General features: G+C 42.1%; 1 protein-coding gene across 2 annotated transcripts in view; it reads left to right on the plus strand.

The window, feature by feature from the left end:
- Positions 1-23,269, plus strand: part of ADAMTS14 (ADAM metallopeptidase with thrombospondin type 1 motif 14) — a 300,717-nt gene that overhangs the window by 89,297 nt on the left and 188,151 nt on the right. For both annotated transcript variants that reach the window (XM_033943070.1, XM_033943071.1), the window contains exon 3: positions 7,011-7,173. In XM_033943070.1, the coding sequence (XP_033798961.1) occupies positions 7,011-7,173 (163 nt within the window). The remainder of the gene's footprint in view (positions 1-7,010; positions 7,174-23,269) is intronic.

A 23,269-nucleotide genomic window follows, 5' to 3' on the forward strand; every position in this document is an offset into this window, starting at 1 on the left:
TGATTTTATATTCTACTATTGCTAGATGTACACCGCTTAGAAGTCTGATTAGACGGTATAACAAATTTTTAATAAACTTGAAACTTGAACTTAATGCCCACATCGTGCGGTAGTTCCTCAGTCTACAACCCTTCAGTTTTGAGACATGACACCAGGTAGGCCAGGATTATGCCAATGCTGATTTTCTGTCTCAGGAAAGGGAATCCTATGTTGCGGATGCTCTGCTGGGTAGGGTTGAGCAGAGGGGGGAGGGTATGTGAGGGAGTCTATAGGAAATTACCATTCCCCTTAACAGCACTCCCTCACAGTCATAGGGCCACAGAGCATGGAAGAGATGACAGTAAGAGCAGAGCAGGGAGGGTGTGGTCAAGGCAGGATAAAACTCAGCCTAGATTAGTCAGAGGAGTCCCAGAAGACAGAAGAGAAGTCCTCCTCCCTCTGTCTCCAGCACAGCTGTTTAAACTGAGGAACCTAAACCCAGGTAGGCTGTTTAGCTTGGAATCTTGTTAAAAATGTGATATTTTTTTTTTTAATGGAGGGCCAAGCCTAGCCAATTGTGCTGCCTTTTGGATAGACAAAACTGTGACTCTGGGATTCCAAGCCAGAGGCAAGTTGTTTTGCTGCTTTTGAAATACAGACGCGTGCACGCTGTGGCCTCACAGGGATTGGCCATAGCAGAGAACTTTATGAACATAAGAACTACTGTTTGCCATGTTTGTTTCCTCCTGACCCATGAGAGAAACAGGTCACTTTCTTTTCTGTGGCTGTTATTCAAGGCTCTAGGTCTGCCATTGCTCACACTGCTATAGTGCCATCTTTGAGATATTTTTCTTTTTTGGAAAATGAGTGCCATCCTACATTAGGACTTACTTCTACTCTAGTTGAGATCATTTTCATAAACCATTTCTGACTCTACATGCAATTTTTCCTTAGGCTATTCACCTTGTGTTCAAGATGATAAAGGAGATCGAGCTCCTCTCGTATGAGGAAAGACTAAAAAGGTTAGGGCTCTTCAGCTTGGAAAAGAGACGGCTGAAGGGAGATATGATTGAAGTCTACAAAATCCTGAGTGGAGTAGAAACGGGTACAAGTGGATCAATTTTTCACTCCGTCAAAAATGACAAAGACTGGGGGACAAGCGATGAAGTTACAGGGAAACACTTTTAAAACCAATAGGAAGAAATATTTTTTTCCTCAGAGAATAGTTATGCTCTGGAACGCGTTTGCCAGAGGTTGTGGTAGAGGGAAAAGTATAGCTGGTTTTAAGAAAGGTTTGTACAATTTCCTGGAGGAAAAATCCATAGTCTATTGAGAAAGACATTTGAAGGTTTTTAACTTGTACTATGATTGATTTTTGCCTGGGTGAATTTCTTCAAAAAGGTCATAAACCCTAATAAAAAATGCAATCCAGAGGTTAAAATATTGAAGACACCAGTGGCAAGTAAATATAGAAGCTTAAAATGCTGGGAGACTGAGAAAGAAGCCTTGAACCACCCTTTATCATGAATAAGAGAGCCAAGCAATTTTCAGTGAGGGGTGGGCACTGGGTGGGATAAATTTCTCAGACAGATGCCTCACTTGAACCCAAGGTCAAATGAAATCCGGTGCTTGTTTTGGTAGGCTGCCATTTAAAGTAAGTTAACTGCCAAGAGATACAGAGGAAGTTTTTATTTTTACCATGACAATAATCCTGCATGCTGTATACATAGCACCATCAGTGCCAACCAGATTGCACAAGATAAATCTTTTATTATTATTCATTGGAAGGCCCTTTAATTAAAATGAGTTAAAATCTCGACTTAATGTGTTTTAATGCAGGAGTTCCCTGTGTGCTAAGCTTAGATTTAATGCATCATCAGTATGTAGGACTTTTTAAATATTTTATTTGCAGGTCCTGTGTTAGAAATTTTGTAATATAAGCATGTCAACTGCTTTGACAATTATTTTAGGTAGTATATCAAATTTTAAATAAAACTTGGAAATTTGGATTAATTTTTCTATTAGTACACAGGTTTTGGAAAAAACAAAACAAAACGCAGGAATACATACTGCTTCCTATTTAGGAGACAATGGGGTCTTTTTACTAAGGCCCCCTAGCTAAACGCTAACACTTCCAATATAGTCTATAGATGTGTTAGCGTTTAGCACGCACTAAAACAGCTGTTGCGCCTTAGTAAAAGGCCCCCACTGTCAGTAGTCTCCAACTTTTTTCGGGTAAAGGGCCACAGTGTGAATAGAAGAAAGCTGTGAGGGCCACCAAAAGATTTCAAGCTTACACATTTCATACTACGTATTTTGTAAACTGCCTTGACCTGCTTGTTCAGAGTGGTTATTAAACATTATAAAAATGAACACTAATACTGATTCTACAACACTTCAGGGATATATTTTAAAAACTCACTTTATTTTGGATGGTCAACAGTAGCAAATTCCATACATGAGCCACCTGAGTAACACACTTGGGGGGGTCCTTTTACAAAGGCGCGGTAGCGGTCTAACACGCGGAATACCATACATTAAACCGCCTGCTGCGCTAGTACCTAACACCTCCACTGATGAGGCGTTAGGATTTTAGGCTGCCGCGGGGGTTAGCGCATGATGAAATGTCCGACGCGCTAACCCCTGTAGCGCGCCTTGATAGAAGGAGCCCTTAGATTATTTGCAGTTGTACTTAAATGATTTGTAGTTACTACTTAGCTCTTTTCTACAGATATATCATCCTTGTCATGCTTTACGATCTGAAGATAAGATCAGTCTTGAGGTTACATCTATTAAACGGTTGGCGTTCGGCATGTTTTATTGACTGTACAAGGTATAATATTGTGGAATGCATTACCATTGGATATAAAAAATGCTTCAGTTTTGCTTTTCCAGAAATGTTTTGGTAAATGATTGAGTAGGAATTAGTTAAGTGAATCTTTTTTATCGTGTCATGTATGTTTGTTTTGGTAAATGATGAGTTATGAAGAATATTATTGTTTTGTTATAGTTTATGAAATGATTTGGGTTTTTTTAATGTCTTTTTGTAGTTTGTGACATTATTTTAATTATGTATTCTGGATTGTAACTCGCTCAGAATTGTTGGATGGTTGCGAGCAATAAATTATTTAAATAAATAAATATCAAGTGGGCAGATTTTTTTTTTTTAATTTTTTATTGATTTTCAATTCGAGAACAAAGTGCAAAAATTTTAAAAACAAGTAATATATTGAACAGCACTTACATCCAATCAAATAATAATACAAAATATATTCCCCTCTCCTCCTTCCTACCCTCCCTGGATGAGTGTGAGAGTCAAGTAGGAATTAAGGGCTTATACTATTAATCGATTTAACAAATTCTGATAATGGACCCCATGTTACATAGAAACATAGAAACATAGAAATAGACGGCAGATAAGGGCCCACGGCCCATCTAGTCTGCCCACCTTAATGTCCCTCCCCTACCTTTGCCCTGTGAATAGATCCCATGTGCCGATCCCATTTGGCCTTAAAATCAGGCACGCTGCTGGCCTCAATCACCTGTAGTGGAAGACTATTCCAGCGATCAGCCACTCTTTCAGTGAAAAAGAATTTCCTGGTGTCACCTCGTAGTTTCCCGCCCCTGATTTTCAACGGATGCCCTCTTGTTGTCGTGGGACCCTTGAAAAAGAAGATATCTTCCTCCGCTTCGATGCGGCCCGTAAGATACTTGAACGTCTCGATCATGTCCCCCCTCTCTCTGCGCTCCTCGAGCGAGTATAGCTGTAATTTGTCAAGCCGTTTTTCGTATGGTAGATCCTTGAGTCCTTTAAATATTTTATGATGTCCTAATATTTCCAAATTTATGTTTTCATATCTATAATATTGACACAAAGGGGTCCTTTTATTAAGCCGCACTAGCGGGGTTAGTGCGTCGGACATTTCATCACGCACTAACCCCCGCGGCAAGCAATAAAACTAACGCCTGGTCAATGGAGGCGTTAGCGACTAGCGCGGCAGGTGGTTTAATGCGCGGTATTCCGCGCGTTAAACTCATACTGCGCTTTGATAAAAGGACCCCAAAGTTTCCCACCAAAAGAAAAAGTTTAGCCTGTCCCAGTTTTTCCAATTCCTACTAACCCTTTGCATGGCAAGTGGGCAATTTGCAGGATCTGAAGAGCATTTCAACCAAATATATGAAGGGTCACAATGGAGGACTTTGGGAGCTGCATGTGGCCCTGGGGCCGTGTGATGGAGAGGCTAGAGAATGACACGGTGACAAAATTCATCACCATTCCCGTTCCCGCGGATAACCGTGGGAAACCATCTTCATGTCATTCTTTAAGGAGAGAGGGAAGAATCAGAGTATAATTGGGCACAACCACTGACCCACAAGCTTTGCTTTGAAGAATGCTGGTGTAGAAGGACTGAGGTTGAGATAGACACTACAGAATGACAATCTCTGGTATCCAGAGCAGATATTGTGATGTCATAATGCCTCATTCCACCAGTGCCTAAGAGCCAATCACATCAGTGATGTCACAATGGCTTCATTATCCTTGGCTCCCATAAGAATCAGAGTATGAATGGCCACAACCACTGACCCACAAGCTTTGCTTTGAAGAATGCTGGTGTAGAAGGACCGAGGTTGAAACAGACACTAGAAAATGGCATGGGATTATTTCCCACGGTTATCCGCGGGGACGGGAACGGTGATGGATTTTGTCACCGTGTCATTCTCTAATTGGAGACCACAGCACTAAGGGCCTGATTCTGCAAAGGTTGCCAAAAGTTAGGTGCCGGCAGACACCTAGATTGCATCTACTGATACCTAACTTAAGTGTTTTAATTGGTTTGAAGCGGTGCGATAATTGGTTGTGCCACTAAAACCAATTTAAAACACATTTTTTTAAAAATTAGGTGCTGGGTCCATGGCACCTACCTTGAAGTGGTAGGTGCCTACCGAGTCACACGCCTACCAGGTAGTTAATTTTTAATGGTTTTATAAAAATTGTTTTTAATGGCACTTTCAATTATCAGCACCATTTAAGCCAATTAAGAAAATTACAGCCCCCCACCCCACACACACCCTTTTAGAAACCCACACAAGAGGTATTTAGTGCTGGCTGGTGCGCTGAATGCTCTCTGTTGCTCCAACAGTCATAGAGCTCCTATGAATGTAGGAGCAACGCAGAGCATTCAGCGTGCTGGCCGGTGCTTAAAACTTCTTGCGCATTTTTGTAAAGGAGGGGGGGGGGGTACGTTAGGTGCCTAGATCAGCTAGGCACACCAATCCAGGTGCCTAACTTCAAACACTGTTTATAGAATCTGGGCCGTAAAGTCCAACTGTTTCACTATTTCTTCATCAGGGACCCATTCCACCACCATACTCTTGTATTCGCTGCTTTCTGTTTCAACAGGGAACATCTCTCTGTTCCTTCCTGAAAGTCCACTATTGAGCAGCTAAACTAAATCAATTTGGCTCCATTGCAGCTACTGAAATGTCTGGTGGTGTGACAAGATCCTGATGATCCACCTTCACATTTTTAATTTAGAGAACAAAATTCACTGTGAATTATTTTGATGCCTTACAGCGTTGTTCTTCAACCTTTTTTACACCTATGGACCGGCAGAAATAAAATAATTATTTTGTGGACCGGCGGTTGAAGAACACTGGGCTAAGTCGTGGACCAGACCCCGCCCATCTCTACCCAATCTCCACCCCAGCGTCCGCCCCCATAATAGTACTAATTGTAACACTATTTTTTCCATTCATTTTTCACAGATACACAATATAATCTTATTAACAACACATAACGGTTAACCACAAAATTAAACTACACAAAGCACACTGACAGCAGATGTAAATTCTCAAAAGTGACATAATTCAATCACTAAATTGAAAAATAAAATCATTCCCCCTACCTTTGTTGTCTCCCTCCCTCCATGCTATGCCTTACCTTCTGGACTGCTCCCGCCTGGCCATTTTATGCCGCCCCCAGTGTTATCTTCAGGCCGGCTCCCTCTTCCTCACTGATGCAGTCCACAAAGCTGCGGGCAGCGGCTCCTTGCACGTCCCGTGCCTTATCTGGAAGCCTTACCTCTGACATTGCAATGTCAGAGAGAAGGCTTCCGGTTCGCAGGACGCGCGTAGGAGCCACTGCCCGTGGCTTTGTGCACTGAATCAGTGAGAAAGAGGGAGCTGGCTCAAAGATATTGCCGCATCAGTCGCACCGTGAACTGGCAGTTGAAGAACACTGATTTGGGCCTGATGCACATGCTGACCCTGTGGACCAGCAGGAAATTTCTGTGGACTGGCACCAGTCCACGGACCGGTGATTGAAGAACAGTGCCTTACAGTGTCTTCCATTTAGGGCAACTTACATATTTGGCATTGATATTTACTTCGCCATGGGAGGTTGTAGGAGATTGAGGCTTATTGACTTTTGAAGCTATCGGAGATATGTGCGTAGTGTTAGAATAGCACTTAGGCACATATCCAGTATGAATGCACATAAATGCTAGATATTTTCACATGACCCTTTCAGTACAAAAGAAGCACAGCTTTCGCAGTGCCAGCAACATCAGCTAGAATGCATCAATCAACCTTTGCTTCATTTTACATAGTAACATAGTAGATGACGGCAGATAAAGACCCGAATGGTCCATCCAGTCTGCCCAACCTGATTCAATTTAAATTTTTTATTTTTTGTAATTTTTCTTCTTAGCTATTTCTGGGCAAGAATCCAAAGCTTTACCCAGTACTGTGCTTGGGTTCCAACTGCTGAAATCTCTGTTAAGACTTACTCCAGCCCATCTACACCCTCTCAGCCATTGAAGCCCTCCCCTGCCCATCCTCCACCAAACGGCCATACACAGACACAGACGGTACAAGTCTGCCCAGTAACTGGCCTAGTTCAATATTTAATATTATTTTCTGATTCTAAATCTTCTGTATTCATCCCACGCTTCTTTGAACTCAGTCACAGTTTTACTCTCCACCACCTCTCTCGGGAGCGCATTTTAACATACTTATCTTGTGGTTTCTAGGCTGGCCTGATTCGGACAGACAGCAGTGAGTTTTTCATCGAACCTCTGGAGAGGGGACAGCAGGAGAAAGAAGAGAGTGGCCGAGAACACTTGGTGTACCGGAGATCGGCCTTCAGACAGACACAAGAGAGACTGGAAGTCCCTCAGGACTTGCACAGTGAAGGTATTATGACTGGCTGCAACTGTGCACACGAATGTCTTTGCACTACGGCAGCAGTGCTTGAAACGGTGTAAATGTGCATGGGAAAGTCTATATAAAATAAGAGTCTGAATAACTGAGAAAATTCTCTGCAGAATGATGACCTGTAGATCAGGTAGTGCTGACTTATTGCTCTGCGCTGTTTGATCTCAATATTGGTGTTAGCAGATTCTGGGTATGATAAAAAGGATGTGTAAACTATTAACTTAAATCTTATCCTAGCTTAATTTTATAAATCAAAAATCAGAAAAGAAAGTGGAAGTCTGCATAGCATACCTCCAGATCAGCTTAATAGCTTTCTCAGGGGGTGTTAAGTGTATTCTGTGTGTTAGTTATGAAGGAGTTTAAATTTCTAAATGTTTGAGTAGCCTCAAAACCTGCTTCTTCTTCTTTTTTTTTTTTTTTATAAAATATTTTATTAATTTTCCAAAAAACTTAGTGCAATATACATGTTAGCAACCAGAGAATAAAGCACAAAACGCACATTCATCTTATAAATATACACATACAGTATCTTTATCCCACCCACCCTTCTATTAAATAATCAATAAATGAATAATACATATTTATACTTTACAAATCCTTAACTTATATAATAATAAAGTATTCCCTCCCTCCTCCCATCCACCCTGGATGTGAATAGAAGTAAACCAAATTAAAGAACAATTCAATTATACTGCATTCATAAAAGATGTCAATGGTCCCAAACTGATTTAAATATATGACCATGTCCTAACAAATCCGCATTCATTTTTTCATTCTTATACGTGGAGCATAAATCTGCCCACCAAAAAGAGAAATTAAGACGATCATGATTTTTCCAATTATGTGATATCATCTGCATAGCAATCCCGGCCATGACTTAAAAAAGACGACTTTTATAACGATCTATGAGGGTTTAACATGTAATAATATTCCGTATATGACTAGTTCATACGTTAATGGGAATGAAAATTCAAGTATTGCATTAATCTGTCCCCATATCGACTTCCAAAAACTAGTCTAAGGTGCTAGATAGGTGAATCTGCCTTGCTGGTGTGTTAGAGAAGGTTCAGCTCTACCCTTTCAGTAAGGTCTATCATCGCCAATGGTGTAGCGAGAGTGAGAAGTGCCTAGGATGGTGGCGCCCCCTCCCCCGCCCTGTTCTTGCCCCCTCCACACTCTTTTTCCCCTCCCCCTTCTTCTATGCACATGCCGCTTCGCTTCCTCCCCGTACCTCTAATGTTCCTGGCGCGAGCAGCAACCCCAAGCTGCTGTCGCGCCAGCATCGGCTCTTCCTCTGACATCACTTCCTAGACGCGGGCCCAGGAATTGACATCAGAGAAAGAGCCGACGCTTGCGCAACATCAGGTTGGGGGTTTCTGCTAACGCCAGGAATGTTACAGAGGTATGAGGGAAGGGAAGTGGCGCGCATGCACGGAAGTAAATAAACGACAAAGAAACAATAAACCCCAATGGTTCACCGCGGAGATCTCGCACCTCATTAAGGAGAAGAAAAAAGCGTTTCTCTCCTACAAGCGCACGGAGAAACAAGAGGCAAAGGTAGAATATAGGACCAGGTCTTCAGCGGTCATAATGGCAGTTAGGGAGGCAAAACGGCGAGTGGAAGAAATTCTGACAAAAAACATTAAAAAGGGGGACAAATCCTTCTTCAGGTATATTAGTGACAGAAAAAGGAACACAGGCGGGACAATACGCCTTAGAAGACCGGACGGAAGTTACGTGGATGCAGATTCCGATAAAGCCAAACTACTGAATGAATACTTCTGCTCAGTCTTCACCTGTGAGGCACCGGGACACGGTCTGCAATTGAAGGCAACACAAAGCACAGAAGACCCGTTTCAGAATTTTGAGTTCACACCAGGTGAAGTTTACAGTGAACTGGCAAGACTCAAGGTTAACAAAGTCATGGGACCAGACAATTTGCACCCAAGAGTGCTCAGAGAATTGAGCGATGTCCTGGCGAAACCATTGGCTGAGCTATTCAATCTCTCCCTAAGTAAGGGGAAAGTTCCCCTGGACTGGAAATTAGCTAATGTCGTTCCTCTGCATAAAAAGGGTTGCAGGGCAGAGGCTGCGAATTATAGACCGGTGAGTCTCACATCAATAGTGTGCAAACTTATGGAAACACTAATTAAAAGCAAATTGGACACAATCTTGAATGAAGGGAATCTTCGGGATCCCAGTCAGCATGGATTCACCAAGGGTAGGTCCTGCCAATCCAATCTCATCAGCTTCTTTGATTGGGTAACAAGAAAGTTGGACTTCGGAGAGTCTTTGAACGTCGTGTACCTGGACTTCAGTAAAGCTTTTGACAGTGTCCCACACCGCAGGCTGCTAAGCAAGATGGAATCGATGGGGTTAGGAGAGATACTAACTGCATGGGTCAATGATTGGCTGAGTGGCAGACTTCAGAGGGTAGTGGTTAATGGTACCCTCTCTAAAACATCGGAGGTGACCAGTGGAGTGCCGCAGGGCTCGGTCCTGGGTCCACTCCTTTTCAACATATTCATAGGGGATCTGACTCAAGGGCTTCAAGGTAAAATAACACTATTCGCCGATGACGCCAAACTATGTAATATAGTAAGTGAATGCAGTTTACAGAATTATATGGCGCAGGACCTGCTTACATTGGAAAGTTGGTCCTCAACCTGGCAGCTAGGCTTCAATGCTAAGAAATGTAAGGTCATGCACCTCGGAAGCGGAAATCCATGCAGGACGTACTTCTTGAATGGAGAAACTTTAACTAGGACTTCAGCAGAACGAGATTTAGGAGTAATCATAAGTGCAGACATGAAAACTGCCAATCAAGTGGAGAAGGCTTCATCTAAGGCCAGGCAGATATTGGATTGTATCAATAGAAGTTTCGTCAGCCAAAAGCCTGAAGTCATAATGCCGTTGTACAGGGCCATGGTGAGACCTCATCTGGAGTACTGTGTGCAATTCTGGAGGCCACATTACAGTAAAGATGTGCGTAGAATTGAATCGGTTCAGCGGACGGCTACCAGGATGATCTCGGGGCTCAAGGGTCACGTACAAAGAGAGACTGAACAAATTGCAGCTCTACACTCTCGAGGAATGTAGGGAGAGGGGAGACATGATCGAAACATTTAAGTACCTCATGGGACGTGTTGAAGTGGACGATGATATTTTCTTTCTCAAGGGACCCTCGGCCACAAGAGGGCACCCGCTCAAACTCAGGGGCGGAAAATTTCATGGCGACACCAGAAAGTATTTTTTCACAGAGAGAGTGGTTGATCATTGGAACAAGCTTCCAGTGCAGGTGATCGAGGCATACAGCGTGCCAGACTTTAAGAATAAATGGGATACCCATGTGGGATCCCTATGAGGGTCAAGATAAGGAAATTGGGTCATTAGGGCATAGACAGGGGGTGGGTAAGCAGAGTGGGCAGACTTGATGGGCTGTAGCCCTTTTCTGCCGTCATCTTCTATGTTTCTATATGTTTCTATGTTAAGTGAGGGGGAGAGGGCAGGGAAGGAGTGGGGGGGGGGCGGAGAGGAGGACGGGTGCCTGTGCCTTCACCAAGACAGCGCCCAGGGCAGACCCCCCCTACCTTACTATGCCACTGATCACCGCTCATGCTATCTTTGACTCATTACTGCAGAATTCTGATCCCAATACAGAACAAAGAGTTAAAAAATGCACAGTGAAAAATGTTTCACAGGCCCCTAATTTTGTGTTATATACAATGTAATATTTCAGTATCTATGCAATCTTGGTTTTGGCTTTGTCTCAGCTCCTGACGTAGTCCCAGAGGTGGCAAAACATGGCCACTTGGGCAATTGAGAATTGTCTGTGTTCTTTGTAAGAAAGCAATGTATTTTATATATTTTTATGCTGGTCTTCTGGTTTTGCTTTTGGACTGGATCTTACAGATTTTGCAGATCGCTTGCCTATCTGTTTTTTGGTTATAAAGTGTGTCAGCATTTTTTACTTGCAAACTTTGCACTAATTTTCAAAGTTCAAATGCACTCTTGCCAAAGAAAAGAAAAAGTACCTATAGTCAGTTCTACCTTCTTTTTCTGTGGGTATTTTCTTTAACAAAAAATGACACACACATATATACTTTTGCAATTACTAAAATCTATCCTGTGGAATTCCAGCCAGTGCAGCCAGGAATTTTTTTTTTATTGTTTTGTCATTTTCCATATCGTGACTGTCATTTTCCATATCCATGACTGTGGAAACTGATGTTACCGATGTAGACTTTTATTTGATAAAAAGAGTCAATAAACCATCCACAACTTGATATAGGAAACCCAACACGGTCAGTGTTTAGACCTAAATGTCTTCCTCAGAAGTCATTTATACCCATAGGTATGTCTTCAGACATTTATCATTTACACCTATAGGACCCCTGAGGAAGACATGTAGGTCGAAACATGGTCTATGTTGAGTTTCCTATATCAAGTTGTGGATGGTTTATTGACTCTTTTTATCAAATAAAAGTCTACATCGGTAACATCAGTTTCCACAGTTGTTTGTTTTAGATTCTTCGTTTCATCTGTGGATCTCCAGGGTCAACTTTTGGGCTGTCTTTTTTTCTAATATGTCATTTCAGGAGCAGAGTTCTAAAGAGTGTGCTCTTTTTGCAAATAATACACAGTTTTTGTATACTGCACACTCTTTCACATGTTTTCATTTGTTAATGACATGAAGGCCCTGATTCTGTAAGCGGTGCCTGCCACGGCAGGTGCCTACAACATGGGCGCCTGCCGTGTGTCAATCACCGACAGCTGCTGCTTCCAGAACTCAGGCTCCCAAGGACCCTAGGTGCTGGAAATGTTAGGACGAAGACAAAAAAGAAGATCCAACAGATCTGCAGTGAAGATACGATAAACCAAGGACAAGGAAAGGAACTGCAGACAACTATGCTGATGACATCACGATCATTATTCCTTGTAATACAGCTTTGTCCCATATCATTCAGACGATTGAGTCTATACTGAAAGTGATGGATTTATGGATGCAGGAATTTAAGTTAAATTAAATCATGATAAGACCAAGGGCTCCTTTTACGAAGGTGCGCTACACAGAAAATACTAACGCCAGCTCTATGGAGGCGTTAGTGTCTAGCGTGCGCTAAAACTGCTAGCGCACCTTCGTAAAAGGAGTCCCAAGTTCTTTGTTGCGTCTCCACATAAGATTTTACATGAACCATCAATTACTATAGACTCAATACCGTATACAATTAATCTGACGATTAAAATACTGGGAGTTGTTATTGATCAACAACTGACCATGAAAAAGCAAATAGATGCTGTGGAACAAAAGGGTTATTATACTTTATGGAAGCTGCATACCATAAAACCATATTTTGAGTTTTCTGCTTTCAAACTTCTAGTTCAATCATTGTTGTTGAGTTTTCTTGACTATTGTAATATAGTCCATTTAACATGCACCAAGAAAGAAATGGCTAGACTTAGTAATTCAGAATACGGCAATGAAATTGATTTATGGTTTGAAGAAATATGACCATGTGATGCCCTTCTATCTTCCGGTGGAGGCTCGCGTTTTGTTTAAGTTGGGTTGTCTTTGTTATAAAAGTCGTGTTTGGTATTGCTCCGATTTATATAACTGACAGATTCCGCCTTATAGCATCTTATATCATAGCATAGCCCCTACTACAGACTGCTGCACTGGCTGCCAGTCGAGGCACGAATAATATTCAAGTTCTCTTGCATATGTTTCAAGGTGGTTTGGGGGACTAGCTCCTACATACCTGCTACCTCTCTTCGTTCTATACAGCCCTACAAGATAAACCAGAAACAGCAACCTATTTGCATACCCAAGCATGACCGGCTGCAAATACAAAACCTTCCTGGATAGAACTTTTATGTACCAAGCAAACAAACAAACAACACTGGTTAGACAACTACATTAATGGAGCAAGACTGACCTATGTTGCCTTTAGAAAAGCTATAAAAACTGCCCTATTCGACAGAAATATCACCTAAAAAATATCTACATAAAACCAAAACTCTAAATCAATTTCAAATATTTCAAACAAGTCCTCTCCTGCGTATAAGTCTGAAATTTCTAACATCTGTTAAACTATCTGTATATTGTATTTTGCTACCTGTATGCTGTATTTCTCTTATCTCTGCATATTATAACTCGCTGACTGTCCAGCTCTCTTCAATGTAAACCGCCTAGAAGTCTCATGACTAAGGCGGTATAGAAGAATAAAGTTATTATTATTATTATTATAAACATAGAAGAGGATCACATGCTTTGTTTCTTTTTCCATCTGTTCAGGGTTGTGAAAGCAAGAAATCTTTGGATCATACATTAGCATTCCAGGCTGCTTCCTACGATAAGGAATTTCGACCTTTGTTACGTAGCGCTTGTTCTTACAAACATTTTAGAACTCAATTTCAAAGTACCTGGTGAATTAATTTATATGTTTCTTATGTCATTTTATTATTAATCTTTTGTTAACTGCGTTGAACTTATGGTTACGCAGTTTATAAGTACGATGTTATGTTATATGTACAAGATAAAGGCAAAATTTATTATGAATGAACAAACAAATTGTTGCGTACAAATAAACCACTTGTTGCTATATGGGACTCATATACAACAAGTGGTTTATTTGTACGCAACAATTTGTTTGTTCATAATAAATTTTGCCTGTATCTTGTACACCTGTCTGCAGTTCCTTTCCTTGTCACTGGAAATGTTAGGCCAAGGTTTTACAGGCCTACGTTTCTGGCGCTCAGGGTCATTCCTGAATCACGGCCATTGGCACATAAATGATGCTATGGGCTCCTTTTACGAAGCCGCGTTAGCGGCTTTATCGCATGCAACTCTTTAGTGCGCGCTAACCCCCGCGCTAGCTGAAAAACTACCACCTGCTCAAGAGGAGGCGGTAGCGGGTAACGTGGCCGGCATATTAGTGCGCGCTATTACATGCATTAAACTGCTAATGCGGCTTCGTAAAAGAAGCCCTATATGTTGAATTGTGAACTGCTTTGGCTAAAAGTGGAATACAAATGTTTTAAATAAATAAATATGTATCGCTAGCTACCATGGATCTAGGTGCCGGACCCGAGGCTGCTTAGCGGCAGCTTCTTCTTTTTTTTTTTTTACAAGGTTTTAATTGGGTTTTAATGGTGCAACCAATTATTGCACCACTTAAACCCAATTAAGCAATTAAGTTAAGTGGCGATAGGGCAGCTACTGCTGCTTAAATTTTGGCAGCCATTGTAGAATCTGTCCCGAAATGTCTTTCACATTTCTAATGCTGTTTCAAATGAATTCATATCCCTACAGCCAGTCAGATATTCAAGATATCCATGATGAATAAGCATGAGATAAATTTGCTTGTAATGGAAGCATATTCCTTGTTGATGTTCTGAAAATTCAACTGGCTAGAGGTCCCTTAGGACAAGTTTAGAAATCGCTGTACTAAAATACATGTGGAGGGTCAGAATAGGGTTGTCCATGGCAGAATATCCCAAATGGACATCCATCTAACATGTCAATCAAAACTTATCTCTTTGATAAATTTCTCTGACCCCCCCCCACCACCTCTGCCTTGATGTATTTCTAAAACACTTCCAGACAAATTTGATTAACCTTAACATGTTAATGTAATATTGCTGTCTGTATACAATCTCTTCTTTTGTAAACCGCTTTGAACTGTTTGTGGTATAGTGGTATATAAAAATAAAGTTATTATTATTATTTTCAAGCAGGAAATATGTTGAGATTTTTTGTTTGAAAATACGTGAAATTTTCACATGGCTCGTTCAATACAAAAAGAACACTCCCATGCCATAGCCCCCTCTGCACCAGTCACCCCCAAGCCACTTCCCCCTGAACCCCCCAAAATAGCAGGAGGGATGCCCACAGACGCCCCCCCTCTGAACCTCCCCCGAACCTCCACGTACCTTTTTAAAAAGTTGGAAGCAGGAAACCCGCTCTGAGGCTCCTGCTTCAGGCCGCCAGTCCTAAATGACAGGCTTTCCTCTCCCTGGTGCATCTTGTGATGCATGGGGAAGGGCGAAAGGCCCTGATTGGTTCAAAGGCCCCTCCAAAGGGGGTAAAAGTGATCGTCGCTAAAGCTGTGAAAACAGATTTAGCGACGATCATTGACTGTAGTGCTTCTAGCACTAAATAAGGACATCCTTCTTTTTAGAAATGGGCATGTCTTCCTCTTCAATAATTGCTATCGGACATCCTGATTTTAGGCCCTCCCTAGTCCTGCCTAAAATATACTTACAATATGGCCCCTCACTTCTATGTCCAAATCTTAGCTTTGCACAATTAGGATTTTGATGTTTCAAGTACATGGATGTTTGTTCCAGCATTTTGGGAGATTTATATGTTTTGAAAATAGACACCATATTCATGCACTTCCACCCTCACCGCTCTTCTGGAAACATCTCTCCAAGTGCAGGTAGAAGAAGCGTGCATCTTATGGAGCTTTGCACCTGCTTTACCTGCATTCAGGATGGGCAGTTGTCACTCAGCCAATTTGAAAATGCAAAGTGCCTTGAAAATTGCCCTTCCAAGCAAATACAATAAATTTAGAAGGTGTGAAAGACATGTGTCCTTCATCCCATGAACCTCATTCATTTTATTAGGGCAGATGTGGCACAGTCATTGCTCCTGGAAAAAAATTAAATCTACTGACTTAAGCTACAGTAGATAAAGATAAATATTTTGTTTTCTATTGGGCGTCTTAGCTACAAAGAAAGTTTGATTTCCTTTTCCAAGTTTTCATGGAGGTTCAGAGTTAGAAGTGAATTTTGATTTTAAATCTCGGACTCTTAGAGTAGTGCTATAATCAGAGGGGTGGTATGAAATGGAAAACATTTACTACTACTACCCTGTTTCTCCGAAAATAAGACCTAGTTAAGATTGATCCATCAAGCCCCCCCCCCAAATGTCCCCAATACTCCCTGACTCCATCATTCACGCTAGTGCTGCCTGATTTGCTGAAAAAAATCGGACTTGTCAATTCAGCAACCCCCACCTCTGCTGCTTTAGGAGGCCTCGGAGCAGAGGTATGTCAGTCTCACGGTGGGAGGGTCGGTGGGGTTCTGCTGCACAGGGGGATGGGAGGGAGAGATAGAAAGATGCTGCACAGGGGTGGGGGAGAAAGGAAAGATTGAAGACTTTCTTGTTTTCTGCTATTGTGGATTCATTTTTTTAAAATAGTATAATTCATACATATACTGTATAAAGTCTTAATGTAAACCACATTGAGCCCTCTTTTGCAGGGATGATGTGATATATGTGAGAGGTACTCAACAATTTAAACTTTCCCTTCCTTCCAAGAAAGAAATTAAAGGAGTCAAGAATTTCAGCCTTTCTTTGGCTTTTAAATTTTCCCAATTATGGAATGATCTTCCTTTAATTTTGAGATGTCTCAGTTCCTTCCAATTTTTTTGTAAATCCTTGAAAACTTTTCTATTTGCTAAACACTTCATGTACTTTAGCATTTTTCTTGATTAAGTTATTGTTAACTGTGTCGAGCTTCCCATGATTGAAGACCCGATATATAAGGCTACGTTTTAGTTTAGTTTAGTTTAGAAAGAGGAAGAATTGGGGTGGAGGAGAGGAAGGGAGAGATGATTGTTGTAAATGAAAAAAATAAGACATCCCAAAAAGTAAGGCCTAGTGCGTTTTTTTGTCCCAAAATTAATATAAGACACTGTCTTATTTTTGGGGAAACACGGTACTACTACTTATCATTTCTTATAACATTACTAGGTGTGCACAGAGCTGTACACATATGCAGGTACTTTCTATGTCCCTAGTGGGCTCACAGTCTAAGGTGTTCTTTGTACCTAGGGCAATAGAGGGTTAAGCAACTTGCCCAGTGTTACAAGGAACTGCAGTGGGAATCAAACCCAGTTCCCCAGCTCACTGCACTAACCATTAGGCTTCTAACATAGAGTGGCTCATTAAGTTATTCACCTTGTGTTCAAGATGATAAAGGGGATGGAGCTCCTCTCGTATGAGGAAAGATTAAAATGGTTAGGGCTCTTCAGCTTGGACAAGAGACGGCTGAGGGGGGAAATATGATTGAAGTCTACAAATCCTGAGTGGAGTAGAATGGTACAAGTGGATCGATTTTTCACTCCGTCAAAATTTACAAAGACTAGGGGGACACTCGATGAAGTTACAGGGAAATACTTTTAAAGCCAATAGGAGGATTTTTTTTTTTCACTCAGAGAATAGTTAAGCTCTGGAACGCATTGCCAGAGGTTGTGGTAAGAGTGGATAGTGTAGCTGGTTTTAAGAAAGGTTTGGACAATTTCCTGGAGGAAAAGTCCATAGTCTGTTATTAAGAAAGACACAGGGGAAGCCACTGCTTACCCTGGATTGGTAGCATGAAATGTTGCTACTCCTTGGGTTTTTAGCCAGGTACTAGTGATCTGGATTGGCTACCGTGGGGACAAGCTACTGGGCTTGAAAGACCATTGGTCTGACCCAGTAAGGCTATTCTTAGGTTCTTATGTATTGCACAGAGAAAACAGGATCCAAGAAGACCCTTTTGGCGCTGATGATTGGCAGACAAAATAATAATCATTTTCCAGTCCACAAACCTTTTGAGGGTCATGTTGGAGGAGTATAAACATTCTAGAGGCTAGGGCAAATTTTCAGTCTGCTCTGGATACACAAAAATATTAGAAAAATAATAGTTTAAAAAAATAATAAATTTGCCATTGGATCTAAAAAGGATCTGCCTTCACTTAGGCTACAAATACTCATGCAAAGAGGGTTTCTCCTAGGAAATTAGCTTGCAGTCCTATTAGTAAAAAAAATGTCCTAATAATCTGCAAGGACTGTAGAAATGCTTACTATTACCACGGGCAGCTCCTATTTAAGCCAGATAAGCTAAGGATGCCATTTGGGAAGTGTTAGGTACCTCTTATACCTGTAAAAAGCTGATTTATATATGTAGAGTCTGCCCAGTTTTCAGAAGGGTTTTAACCAAGGAGGAGCTCCTAACCAGTTAAGCAAGTGGCTAAAGTTAGGATAGCAAAAATGCTGTGCTAATTTTAGCCATGGAGGTAACCGGCCACCAGTCTGTATACTGGCCAGTGCCTGATTAACTTCCAGGTAGTGCTAGAATGCTGTCGGGTACCCCCTGTCCCAATATTCATCCTGATCCTCCTCTCTCCCCCTCTAATACAAAGGGTAATGTCATCCTGAGCCCCCACCACCCACCCCCTCATGCTCCCCCAAAACAAAGGGTAATGCCTTCCAGAGCTCCCACCCTCTGAAGCAAAAGCTAGTGTCATCCCACGTTCACAAGCACCCATCCTCTTAAACTCTTCCCCACCAGCCCTACCTTAAAGTTCCCTGGAGGTCCGTAGAGTATACAGACAGAAGTAATGCCCACTTGCTCCTGCCCATCATGGGTCCAGTCTCAAAATGGCTGTTGCGTTACCTAGTGGCAATCTCACAGTCCCCCACCTCAAAAATAAAAAAACCCTGAACTTTGGACTTTGCTCTTTAATTTGCTCCCCTTGTATGTGCAGTTTGGTAAAATGTGCTGTTTATAAATGTAAATATCAGCACTTATAAGTGAAAGTTGCAAAAACTGCCTTCTATATGTGTAAGACCAGCATTAATAAGCCCCAACTGGGGCTGTTCTTTAATATCTATTTTTGTAAAATGACTGTTTAAGAAGGTGCCACCAAATACATATGGTTTTCCCACGACCTTATACATAATTTTACAAAAAAGCTTCTAATTCACAGGAGCCTTGTGTAAAATGCTTGCAAATTGTGAACATCTCAACTTGGATATCCCTTTTCTTGCCTATGCAAAATTGAGCTTGCATTTATTGGCCTGGACCCTGATATATTTCTGTGCCCTGTAATTGGGTACCTACTGCATCAAACAATATAAGGGAGTCCTAAAAATTCCTGTCCATTACCTGTGAGGCATGTGCATCTCCACAGATACAAAGCCATAATTTTGGAAGGAAGGTATAGTGGTTTTTAGACGCCTCCCGACAGAAAGGAGGTTTCTAAGGTTGCATGGACTCAATAAAGGGAGTTAAACCAGAAATCTCCAAGGTTGAGGTCCTTGGAGTTGCAAGAGAGGGAGTGAATGTTTAGAGAATCCATAAGTAACTCTAGGCAGGAGTCAGATTTTGATTTCTAGTGGAAGGTGTCATCATACTTCTCATTTCAGTGTAACATCTACACTGAAATCTGTTATAGAAATAGACTGGCATTCAGGAGCAAAGCGGGCTTCCCAAGAATGTTGATTTGCAGCTGATGAAGTTCTGGTGCTGCAAGAGGTCATGGTGGCCATTTTGAAAGACCTCTGCAAGGGGGGTTTCTTCTTTTTTTTTTTTTAAATTAAAAATAACAACTTATGTGGGCCCCAGCCTGATATTCAGCCAGAGATCACATAACTCTTATTGACTGGGCCTGCATAAGCTCTGGGCGGCCTAGCTGCCTGGATTTATTGCCTGATATTCAGTGCCAGTGCCCAGACATGGCCCAACACTGAATATCAGGGCATAATTTAGCTGGCAGTGATCAGCACTTAGAAAAACTGACTGCCGCCAGCTGAATATTGGAGGGTATGAGTCTATCTTGTTGGTTAGACTAGATGGACCATATTAATCTTTATCTGCCATCATCTACTATGTTACTATGTTCCCCCCACAAATGCCCTACACCCAAAACTATCCCCGCAATTGCCTTACTACTTTGCAAGCTGGATCAACCAAAATCTATCAATTTACAATTGCCCCATCAATTTCCAAACTGTCTTTCCCTCAAAAACTATTGCCCCCCACCCCCCACTTCCGGAAACTAACCTGTAACTGCCTCTCCATCCAGCAAACTGCCTCACCCCCCAAAATTACCCCCACAACAGCACCACCATGCCACAAACTTTCCCACTATCAAAACCCAACAAATGCCCTACTCTCCCAAACCACCCCATCACCCTACAAATTTCCCCTCCCACCAAAGCTAGCTCCCTCTAACTACCTTATCACCCAAAAATCTACCCTTGTAACTGCCCCACCACTAGCACTCTTTTAAATGCTGACAGCTGCAAGGCAGAATTAGTCCTGGATATTCAGTGCTGCACCATGGTTGGACACCAGCATTGAATATCAGGGGCTAATTTAGCCAAGACCCACGTAAGGGATGTAGGTACCCTCACCACCTCTGATTTCCTCTTCCTCCATTGTGATCCCAATCCCTCCTTCTTCCCAACCCCTGATGGCATGAAGGTCTGACTAAGCCTCTTAACCCTGCCCAACTTCATTGCGTTGTTTTTCTATGAATTATTCCTCTTCTCTCTGCAGTTAATGTGAGCTAATCGCTTTAGAAGCTCTGCCCTGGGAACTCCCCACCCTGGGAACGCCATTCGTCTCTCTTTTCTTTACCCATCTTCTCTACGGCCAATTCCTGACTCCGTCCCTTCTGCTTTGCTGCGCTGCCTGACTAGGTACATTGGGCTCCGTCTCTGGCGGTTGTCAAGTCCATGCTGAAGGCCCACTTTTTTGAAATTGCATTTAAGTCTTAACCCTACCAATTTGTAAAGCACCATATCTGTTTGTCATTCCCTCTACCCTCTCTACCTTTTCTCCCTTTGTATTTCCCTACATGAGCAACATATATTGATTCACCATTTTTGTCCAGGAACCATCTCTTATGTGTTTAATGTAGAGTGCTGTATTCATCTGGTAGCGCTATAGAAATAATAAATAATAATAATAATAACTTTATTTTTGTATACCACAATACCACAAAACAGTTCAGAGCGGTTTACAGGAGAAGAGACTGTACATTTACAGCGAAGATACAGAGAGTTAGATTAACCAGTGTAATGTAACCAGTAGCAATAACAAAATAATCCAGGAACAATTACAAGGGAGTGCAGAATGGGGATAGTAAAATCCAGGGGAGATGAGGTATATAGGTGAGAAGGGAGAGGAAAGGGAAGGAAGGGAGGCAGGGTAGAGTTAAGTAGATTGGTCGGGAGGGATGGGGTTAGAGAAATTTATCAAAGAGGTATGCTTTGAGAGATTTTCTGAAGGATAGGTAGGATGGGGCAAGAGAGATGAGGATGGTCAAGCAGTCATTCAATTTACCAGCTTGGAAAGAGAGGGTTTTGTCCAGGAATCTTTTGTAGATACATCCCTTAGGCGAGGGGTAGGCAAACAGGTGGGCATTGCGTGTACGGTTGGAGCCTGGGAACACAAAGTGGCGTGACAGGTATATCGGGGATGAGCCGGTTAAGGTTTTGAAGCAGAGGCAGGCAAATTTGAAGATGACCCTTGCTTCAATTGGAAGCCAATGAAGTTTTCTGTAGACAGGGCTAACATGGTCTGACTTTTTGAGGCCATAGATGAGGCGGATGGTGGTGTTCTGAATGAGTCTTAGATGTTTAATGGTTTTCTTGTAGGAACCCAAGTATATGATGTTACAGTAATCCAGGGTGCTTAAGATTAGGGATTGGACCAGCAATCTGAAGGTGGGGAAATCAAAGTAGTGTTTGATAAAACGGAGTTTCCAAAGGGTGGAAAAGCATTTTTTGACCTGGGCATTGGTATGGTCTTCAAAGGTGAGGCAGCGATCCAGGATGACTCCGATAATTTTAATGTTGATATTGTTTGGATATGTTAGCCTGTTAAGTTGCAGGGTGGTGGTCATTAGTTTGTGGTTGGGACTTGCAAGGAAAAATTTGGTTTTTTCTGGGTTTAGTTTCAGTTTGAAACGAGTGGTCCAGTGTTCAACCATGGTGAGGACAGTTGAGATGTGTTGTTCTGTCTCTTGTGACAGTGAGGTAGTAGGGATGATGATTGTAATGTCATCTGCATAAATGTAGAATTTCAGGTTTCGGTTCGATAACATGTGTCCCAGTGATGCCATGTAGATATTGAACAGAGAAGGTGATAGGGAGGAGCCTTGGGGAACTCCACAGGGGTTGCACCAGGTATGGGAGAAGGTTCCGTCATTGTGAACTTGGTAGGTGCAGTTTTTTAGGAAGCCTGTGAGCCAAGATAGTACTTGTCCGGAAATGCCAATGGAGTCAAGGCAGTTAAGCAGTATGTCATGGTCTACTAGGTCAAATGCACTGCTGAGGTCAAACTGGAGTAGCAGTGCGCTGTTTCCCAGTGAGAATAGTTGGAGGAGGTGATCGGTTAATGAGGCTAGAACGGTTTCCATACTATACTATAGTTGGTGCGGAATCCTGACTGGGAATCGTGGAGGATGTTAAATTTTTCTAGGTAAGCCATGAGGTTATGATTGACAAGACCTTCCATGATTTTGAGGAAGAGAGGAATATTGGCAATAGGTCTGTAATTGGCGGCTGCAGAGGGTGGTTCCTTGGGATTTTTGATTATCAGAGACACAAGGATGTGGCCGAGTTCCAGCGGGAAGAAGCCGGTAGACAAGCAGAGAGTGATCCAGTTGAAGAGTTCGGCTTTGAAGGGGAGGGGGGCAGTTTTCATGATGGGTGGAGGGCAGTTATCTAGTAGGCAGTTGGATTTGGAATATTTTGAGTATAGCTTGAGGAATAGGTTCCAATCAGGGTTATTGAAGCGAGACCAGGTCATGTCAGCCGTTGAACTATCGTTTTCTGGGGTAGGTAGATGGATAGATGGGTAAGTGTTGGATGTTGCGAGGGATGCTTTCAAGTTAAGAATTTTGTTTGCTAAGTGGTCGGCTAGATTTGTCGGGGAGGGTGGTAGTTCTGTGGGGGAGCTTTTATGAGGGTCGGTGTCAAATAAGGAGTTAACTAGTTTGAGTAGGAGTAGGAATAGTAGGTGCCTCAATTTAGATATCTGAATAATGTTGGCGTTGAGTAGGTGCAAGTGTCCTTTTAGAACACTAGTGTAAACCAGCATCAGCACGCTGAAATGTAGGCATGAACAGGTGTATGGCTTATGTAAATGAACACGCCTAAATGTGATATTTACGTACATAATTACCGATATTCTGTAAGTTGCCTGCATAAATGTCAGCCCCACCCTTGCATGTGCCCTGCCCTTGAAAACACTCCTCTAACATATACACACTTCATCTGGGTGAACACTAG

This window comes from Geotrypetes seraphini, chromosome 4 (genome assembly GCF_902459505.1).
Source record: "Geotrypetes seraphini chromosome 4, aGeoSer1.1, whole genome shotgun sequence".
Taxonomy (NCBI): Eukaryota; Metazoa; Chordata; class Amphibia; order Gymnophiona; family Dermophiidae; genus Geotrypetes; species Geotrypetes seraphini.